The sequence below is a fragment of the Arachis duranensis genome, chromosome 5, assembly GCF_000817695.3.
Source record: "Arachis duranensis cultivar V14167 chromosome 5, aradu.V14167.gnm2.J7QH, whole genome shotgun sequence".
In the NCBI taxonomy this organism is placed as follows: domain Eukaryota; kingdom Viridiplantae; phylum Streptophyta; class Magnoliopsida; order Fabales; family Fabaceae; genus Arachis; species Arachis duranensis.
The window spans coordinates 22,642,112-22,651,753 of NC_029776.3; the positions used below are offsets into that span (position 1 = coordinate 22,642,112).

The 9,642-nt window shown below is 36.1% G+C and overlaps 1 protein-coding gene across 1 annotated transcript in view; it reads left to right on the forward strand.

The window, feature by feature from the left end:
• The window catches only part of LOC107488723 (uncharacterized), a 13,682-nt gene extending 10,748 nt beyond the window's left edge, over positions 1-2,934 (forward strand). The window contains exons 3-4 of the mRNA XM_052261673.1: positions 2,297-2,436; positions 2,605-2,934. Coding sequence (XP_052117633.1) covers positions 2,297-2,436; positions 2,605-2,934 — 470 coding nt within the window. The remainder of the gene's footprint in view (positions 1-2,296; positions 2,437-2,604) is intronic.
• Positions 2,935-9,642: the final 6,708 nt, after the last annotated feature.

The following is a 9,642-nucleotide window of genomic DNA, read 5'->3' on the forward strand; positions in this document are numbered from 1 at the left end:
TTTTTTTGCCCTCTCTTGCTATCATGAATTCTCATTTTGGCTATGAGTGTGATTACAACTATGTTGTAGGAAGTGGAGATTACAATGAAGATATGTATCAAGGATGGAACAATCAAAGGTGGGAGGAGCCATATGCATATGATCAATCTCCATGGCAACAACCTCCACCAATGCACTATGAAGAAGAGCCATTCTATGATGCATATCAATCCAATGGCTATGGTGAATCTCCTTGTGACTTTCAAGAACCACCACCATATGCCTATGATCCATATCCTCAACATAACTCTCAACCATACTCAGAAGCCCCTTCTTACCAACCACCTTCATATGACCCTAATCCATATCCATCCTACCAACAACCATACGAGCAATATGAACCACATATAGAGCCACCACAATTCCAACATCAATATTTTCAAGAGCCACCTCCTCCACATTATTACCAAGATGAACCACCTCCAATATATGAAACTTTTTAACCATAAGATGAATACTACTTTCCACCACAACCTCCTATGGAAGAATACTCATATCCATTGATCCAAGAGCCACATGATCTCCATCACACCACAACTCTACCAAGAAGAACCATCTTCCTACTATGAACCCTTCCCCCAAAATGATGAATCCTTCCATCCACCCCAACCTCTAATGGAGAAGATGAAGACAAAGGCTTGGGCATGCCACTTGGGATCGAAGGCATGGCACGCCATGCTAACAAAGGCCCAACAAAAGCCTGGGCGTGCCACTTGGGCTTGAACGTGGCACGCCAGGCTAGCCAAGGCTCAAGAAGACGCTGGGCGTGCCACTTGAGACTGAGCATGGTGTGCCAAGCCTGAATTGGAGTTGGGTGTGGCACATCACTGATGCACCAGTCACACGCTAGCCACTAGAGGTCACGTTTATTGAGTTTTCTTTTTCCCTCCAATTGTAATTTTCTTTTATTTTTGTATTTTCTTAATTCTAGTAGTAGGAGTAGTATAAATAACCCCTGGAAGTACTAAAAAATGGGGTTGTTGTTGGTTGTGGAGTTATTATTGGAGTAGCTTTTGTTGAAAGCATAGTTAGATTTACTTTTTATCTTCTTCCATCTTGTACTTTTCCTTGAGCTATGAGTAGCTAACTTCCCTCTCATTAAGAGAGTGGACCTCTGTTGTACTTGATGGATTAATGATAGTAAATTTCTTCTTCTCTTCATCTTCTCTTTGATTTGCTAGAAGGAAATTCGTTTTAACGCTAGTGTTCAATCATCTTGGGAAAGAGGTTGAATGCAAAATGGGTTTCATGGGAGCCTTGGAAAAGGAAACATGAAACCATGCTTGAAATCTCTTCTCACACTTGAGTAGAATCTGGGTTTTGGTGATTGGATATGGTGACATATAATCCACCCTCTACCTGGACCTATGATGATGTGTGGTATAATCAGGGACCAAGCATATCTCTCTTCATAAGCAATTAGACCAAGAAATTGGCTAATTATCAAGATTTGAGAGATTGAGTTCACTAAGGAATTGGGGCTCAATCAATCATGATTGCCAAGAGGTCAATGAGTTGCATGATTGAAGATGAGATGAGCTAGATTTAATCCAAAGAGAACAATATCTCCCAATCTCAATGGATTCCCCTTTTCTTATCTTCCACATTTTTTATAGCTTTGTTTACAATTCTGTTAATCTCCATTCCTATTTACAATTCAATCATTTATGTTTCTGCACTTTACATTCTTGCCATTTCCTTTTATGCAATTTATTTTGTGTCTTTACCTTTGAGCCATTTACTTTCCTGCCCATTTACAATTCTGCAATCATACTCTATATTGCTTAGCTTGACTAATTCACCAATTGATTAACATTTCTCAATTCTACCAATCTCTGTGGATACGATCCCACTCCACTGTGGGTTATTACTTGACGATAATTTTGGTGCACTTGCCAAATAACGAATTCATAATAAAAAATTTTTTGGGGTGTGAATTCCGGTCATCAAGTTCTATGGCGCCTTGTTGGGGATTGGTTTGAATTTGACAATTACTAAATTGATTCGGGAGCTAGATTAAGCATTTTAATTACTCTGTCATTTCCCTTTCAGTTCCTTTTCCTTTTCTTTTCTTTTTCTTATTTTTTTGTGTTTTGCTTTAATCATTTTAGTCATTCATTGTTTATATTTTTTATTTTAGTTTTCTTACTGCTCTATTAACTATTTGATCGATTGCGTCAACCAAGCTAACCACTAACCTCAACAAGAATTTTCACTTCACTTATACTCTGCTGGCTGTTTGCTGAATGTATGACAGGTAGAAGGGGAGAAACTTCATCCTCCTTCGATAGTAAACCTGAGAGGACCTTCCTTAGATTAAGGAGGGAAGCAAGAGGCAAAGGCATAGTTGGAGAGGAAGTAGTGGAGGAAGATCTAAGAACTAATATGGAGGAAGAGGTACATAACCATGTCGAGGAGGAAGCTGGCAATCATATTGGGCAAGAGAGGAGAGTCTTAGGCTCTTACATCAACCCAAATCCAGGAAACTGTGGCAGCAGCATTCTGAAGTCAACAATTCACGCTAACAACTTTGAGTTGAAACCTCAACTCATCACACTTGTCCAGAATAATTGTTCATATGGAGGGGGTGCCCAGGAGGATCCAAACCAACATCTCACTACATTCTTGAGGATATGCAACAATGTAAAGTCCAACGGTGTTCACCTTGACACCCACAAACTACTTTTGTTCCCTTTCTCACTCAGAGATAAGGCAGCAAAGTGGTTGGAAGCATTCCCCAAGGAGAGCTTGACCACTTGGAAGGAGGTTGTAAACAAGTTTCTAGCAATATTCTACCCACCACAGAGAGTCAATAGGTTGAGAACTGAGGTACAAACATTCAGGCAACAAGATGGTGAAACACTTATGAGGCCTGAGAGAGGTTTAAAGACTTGACTTTAATGCTATTTGAACTCAAACACTCTTTTTTGCTTATCTGACTAAGTGAATCACTCAACTATTGTTGCTTGGTCCATCAATCCTCGTGGGATTGACCTTCACTCACCTGAGGTATTACTTAGTATGACTCGGTACACTTGCCAGTTCAGTTGTGGTTTTCTAAATCTGCACTAAGTGTTTAGGATGTTATGAAATCTCTCTCTCTTTTAACTCCTGATTGATCTGTGAACACAGTATTTTCCTTCTTTTTCTTTGGTGCTCTACACCTTGAGCCTAAACGTGACTCTAAATATTTTGTCTCAAGTTTTATTTGACATAAAAATACCATAAGTACTTAACTGGGAAACTCTTTGAGCTCTGATAATTTTTCTTTAAATTCTTCCCAATTAGTGGTGCTCAAAGCCTTTGACTTCCCTTTAATTGCATTTGGCTTTGACTCTAAGTGCTTTGTCTCATGATTTCTTGACACATTCACACCACAAGCATATAGTTAGGAAAATAACTCTTTTAAGCTTTTGAGCAATTGAACCTTCCTAGCCATTGATGCTCAGAGTCTTGCACCTTGCTTTTTCTTATTCTTTTCTTGTTGTTTCTTTTGCTTCAAGGATCAATTTTTTGTTTAACTTTTGGAGAGTTTAAAACACTTTTCTAAGTTCCTATTTATCATGAACTAACATCTGCTTGTTTCTAGAGTCATTTATGCACTATTCTTTTTATGTAATCACAATCAGTGATAAATACCACCACATATAATTTGACAAGACAATTATAAATTTAAACTTAACAACTTATGCATTACACCATTTTTTTATTCTTTTTTTTCTTTGAATTCAAACTCAGATAGTGATACATGAGGCATATTTAAATTGAAATAAAACTAAAATAACTAGAAAGCTAAAATAACCTAGAAAAATTAATTATGACACAGGCTAAGGACACTAAAGATGAAACAAAAAATAGAAAAATAATATAATAATAGAGGGATGAAAATAAGAATAGAAAGAGGAACTCAACCACCTCAGTCATCATGGTGGTCATCTTCCTGCTCAGGCAGTGTTACATAGAGTCGTCTGAAGAGGATAGACGCTGCCATGGATAAAACAAAAGAAATAAAAAAATAAAAGAAAAAAATAATTATTAAAGTGCTTTCATACTTGAGGTGCACCAAGTTTGACTCTCCATGAAAAAACAAAGGAACTTATGCCTGGTGCCAAATGCCATGCTTGAGCGCTGGACGCTATGATATATATTGGCAATTTTTTTTGGTACGGCCTTTTTTTTTGCAATTTTTTGGCGCCAAATGCCAGGAATGGGTGTTTGGCGCCCCCACTCATGAGAAGACTCCTTTATATGTGAACATTTTGGAGCCAAACACCACATCGTGGAGTTTGGCGCCACCCCCTGCGTAGTCTCGCTTCCCAATTGATGCTCTTGTGGTGCGAAATGCCACGTTGTGGAGTTTAGCGCCACCCCCTGCATGTCAACTTCTTTTCGGGGTGTCCATTTTTCATTCCAATTGCACCTGTTCCTGTTTTAAACACTTTGTATGAACCAATAAAATAAAAAAACAAGGAAAACTACTGATAAATAAAAATAAAACAAAATTAAAATAAAATAAAAAATCAAATAAAATTAAACAAAAAATTAAATGATATTCGGGTTGGACCTTACCTCATAACAAGGGCTTTCTTAACGTCACTAGCTTGATGGTTGATTTCTTGTTAAGGTGGGAGTTGATCATAATGCTTTAGCTCAATATGCTCAAGAGAGAGGATTCTGTTTACTGTATAAGTCAACACTGGATTACTAGTTAACACCACCTTCAACCTTGGGGAGAAACCTTTAGTGGGGATCTTTTTGTTCCTCCATCCCCTGAGCACTTTCTTCTTGCGAACTTCCTCCTTGGTGGATGATGCACACCCAACACCAAACTTAGGTTTGATGTCAGAGAAAATTGTATTGATTCCCACCAAAGGAGACTTGAGCTGTAGACACATTTTTACATCAATAGGGGGTTCTTGGAGACTTGGATTAGTAAACTCAGTCTTCAGAGAACTGCCTTCTTCACCTGAGTGATTATGATTTTAAAAACATTTAGATCAAATGCTCATCGTGCATCCTCAGCATCAATTTACCTTTTTCTAGCGGTGTTCATGGATTGGATCCGATCCGTATATCCAGGTGTTTATCCGAATCTGATCCAAAAATTGCGGATATGGATCTGATCCGTAAGGTATCAGATCGGATCAGATCCACACATTAATCGGATCGGATTGTGGATTTTGTGTAAGTATCCGCATATTCGATCCACATATCCGCGTATCTGCAAAAATAAAGAAATAAATAAATAAATATTCTTTTTTATGTTTTATTTCAACTAATAATGATCATATATGTTGTATTATTTTAATTTTTTATTTAAAAAAAATATGTTTAATATTATTTTAAGAGTAAAGATATTTAAAAAATAGAAAAAATGAATTTTATTGATATTTTTTAATAAAAATAAGCTTTTACAAATATTTTTGTGTTTTGCGGATATATCCAATATCCGATCCGCAAATGTGCAGATCGGATCCAAACTTAAAAACTGCAGATATTGGATCTGATCCGATGATTTTAGTTCAGATCAGATCAAAATTTTGGCCATATCTGATTTGATCTGATCCGCGTTCACCCCTACCTTTTTCCACATCAATCATAGCTCTCCCAGCGGCTAAGAATGGTCTTCTTAGGATTATAGAAGCCTTTTGATCCTCCCCATGTTAAGAATTACAAAGTCTATTAGGAGAAAGAACTTACCCACTTTGACCAAGAGATTCTCCACTATTCCATGTGCATGTTTCAAAGATCTGTCTGCTATTTGTAATGCTATCCTTGTTGGTTATACCTCTTTGATTTAAAATTTCTTTATCACATACAAGGGCATTAAATTGATGCTTGCACCCAGATCACATAAGGCTTTCTCAAAAGTTGTGCTCCCAATGGTGCATGGAATTTGAAAGCTCTCTGAATCTGGCATCTTTCTTGGCAAGTTACTCTAAATTAAGGCACTACATTCTTTAGTCAGAATCATTGTCTTATCTCCTTTTAAAGGCTTCCTCTTGGATAGCGACTCCTTCATGAATTTAACATAGAGAGGCATTTGCTCCAAAATCTCAGGAAAAGGAATATTAATTTGCAACTTTTTGAAGACTTTCAAGAACTTTAAAAATTGCTTGACCTTGGTCTCCTTTTGGAGCCTCTGAGGATATGACATCTTAGAATTGTACTCAGATGCTTTAGACTTCACTGGATATTACTCAAGATCAATTGGAAAGAGGTTATCCAGATGCCTTGGAGTGGTGTGTACTATAGTGTCCTCAGTCTTCTCCGGAGCTTCTTTTTCAATCGACTCCTCACTAACTTGTGCTTCCGTACTTACCACTTGTCCACTTATCAAGGTGATAGCCTTGCACTCCTCCCTTGGATTTGAAATCATGTTATTAGGAAAGGAATTGGTAGACCTCTGATCAATTTTAGCAACTTTTGTAGCTATTTGTCTCATATGAACCTCCAAGTTTCTAAGTGAAGCTCTGGTTTCCTACATGAAACTAAAAGTATTCTTGGAGAGCTCTGTAACTATAGATTCCAAGTCAGAAGATTGATAAGAACTGAATGGTAGATTGTTGTTGGTAAGATTAATCTGATTGAAATTATTTTGATGGCTCTTATTGTTATTGAAGCTCTGGTGCCTCTGTAGTTGATTTTTCTATCCAAAACTAGGGTGATTCCTCCATCCCGAATTATAAGTCTTGGAAAAAGGATCATTCTTGGGGGTTTGGAGGAACTGCCCACATAATTAATCTATTCAGAGAAAAATTGACCATAATCATAAAGTTCACCTTGAGGGAAGCCACCACTCATGTCATAGGAAGTATCTTGTGTATTGATGGCTAAGACTTGCAATTCACTCAAGTGTTGAGTAATAGCATTAATCTGTTGAGACATGGCTTTATTCTGAGCAAGAAGTATGTCTAAAGCTTCCAATTCCATTACTCCTTTCCTCACGGAGGTCCTCTCAAAAGAATATAGATATTGGTTGTTAGCAACCATCTCAATCAAATCCCGAATCTCCTCAGGGGTCTTTTTCATGTGAAGAGATCTGCCTACAGAATTATCCAAGGACATTTTGGTGGTCTCTGTAACTTTATCATAAAAAAATTTGTATTTGTATCCAGTTTGAAAATATATCTAGAGTGCACTTTCTGAGCATCATCTTGTACCTTTTCCAAATTTCATAGAGAGATCACCCTCTCTTTGTCTGAAAGTCCGAACATCAGTCCTCAACTTGGTTAACTTATGAGGTGAAAATAATTTGGTCAGGAATCTATTGGCCAATTTGTCCCATGTATCCAAGCACTCCTTGGGTTTTGTGTTAAGCCACCGCTTGGCTCTATCCCGTATAGCAAACAAAAAGAACAACAACCTGTAGACATCAGGATGAATTTTATTGGTCTTCACTGTATCATAGATTTGTAGAAAATTTGAGATGAACAAGTTTGGGTCTTTCAGTAGGAGTCCATAAAACTGATAGTTTTGTTATACTAAAGTGATGAGCTGAGGGTTTAACTCAAAGTTGTTAGCAGTCACAGGAGGTACAACAATACTATTACCATAGAAGTTGGAATTTGGAGTGGTGTATGAGCCAAGATTCCTCTTAGGTTGCTCAAGAACATTTGGAGCATTTGGAGTGACAACATTGTTATTGTTTAGCTCCATGGTAAATTCTTTAGCTTTCTTCTCAAAACTATCCTTGAGATTCTCAACAACTGTGTAAGCTCTTGTCTGCTGCAAATGCCTTCTTAAAGTCCTCTCAATACCAGGATTAAATTCAAGAAGAGGTTCCCTGTCCTTATTCCTACTAAAAAACAATCAAGAACAAGAACATTGTGGATCCTCAACATCACAGTGAAGAGAATCCAAACGAATTATCTAAGAAAAAAACAAATTAAAAAAATAAACTGAAGGAAAGGAACGAAAATTAAGAAAGAAGAAAAATTGAAATTAAGGAAAAAGAAAATGAAAGAACATTTTTAAAAAAAATTTAAATTAAAACTAAGTAATAAAATAAAAAGGAAAGGGGAAAACATGGGAGGGGGCGGAACTGAAGGAAAAAGAAAAGAGAAAAATGAAAATAAAAATTAATAATAAAATAAAATTAATTAAAAAAATTATCTAATCTATGTAATCAAACAACTGGTAGTTGTCAATCACAGTCAATCCCCGACAACGACGTTAAAAACTTTGTGCGGATTTTGAAAACCATAACTAAACCAGCAAGTGCACCAGGTCGTTCCAAGTAATACCTCAGGTGAGTGAGGGTCGATCCCACAAGGATTGATGGACTAAGCAACAATAGTTGAGTGATTCACTTAGTCAAACAAGTAAAAAGGAGTGTTTTGAGTTAAAATTACATTAAACAGTAATGAGAGAAATTAAGAAAGCAAGCAGTAAATTAGTTGTGAAAAGTATGTAAGAAAATAGTTAAGGCTTTAGAGATGTTTAGATTTCAGGATTAACACTTTTTATTAACTACTTTGATCATGCAAAGATTCAATTCGTAGCAAACTATAAGTGACTAAACTCCAATTAATCCTCCTCTAACTCAATTAATCGCCAATTCCGTTGTCACTTAATCTAATTAGAGGGTTTAGGTTCAAATTCTATTTTATAAGCCACACAAAATCCTAACAATCCAAAGATGATATGATTATATGTCATGTATAACATTAAGTCCAGATAGTTAGAGGTTTATGAGAATTCAGTTTCAAGCTTTTATTCAGGTGAGATAACTTTTCTAAGAGTCAACAAGAATTCAAGTTAGAAAAGAGTTATTTTCCAATATACTCTAATCCTTAGGATGAAGAACGAAACTGATTCTTGAATGTAAATCAATGTATAAATCAAAAGTAGAAATAATAGTTATTAATCCATCAAAATAAGCAAAGCTTGACGATCGGATTTCTATCAGTAAAGAAATTCACAAATATAATCGCGTTGTGAGTATAGTTCCTAAACCAACAGAGAATCCTTTCGCACAAAAGTTTTATTTGTCACTTAAGCAAACCCAATAAAAATAAATAACCGAAGTATTCAAACCTCGGGACGTCTTCTCAAGGAATTGTAGGGGGGTGTTCTTATTATTGGTTACGGAAAACAATATAATTTTGGGTTTTTGAAATAGGAAACAAGCAATGCAAAATAACAAGCCATTAAAATAATAACTAATAAAGCTCTTGGCAAGGTATGAGAATTGGAAGTCCTATCCTAGTTATCCTTATCAGGTGTGATGAAAATTGGGTTTTAATCCCACTTAGTTAACCTTTACTAAACAAAGAAAGGTCAAGTGGACTAATCAATTTGGTCCCTTACGTCCTAGTCAATTCCTAAGAAAAGACTAGAGTCATTGGAATTCAAATCAATTAGCAAAAATAACAATTATCAATCACGATGAGTTTGATAACTCAAGAGTCTCCAATTAATCAACCAAAGATAAGAATATAAAAAGCTAAATAAAATCATAGATCTGAAATACCTCAAATTGCATTAATGAAAGAAAATCAATCCAAACATAAAGTGTTCATAAACCAAATTGAGAAAATAAGTAAAAGGAACATTGAACCTGTGATTTGAAGAAGATGAAGTTCTAATCCTAATAGAAAT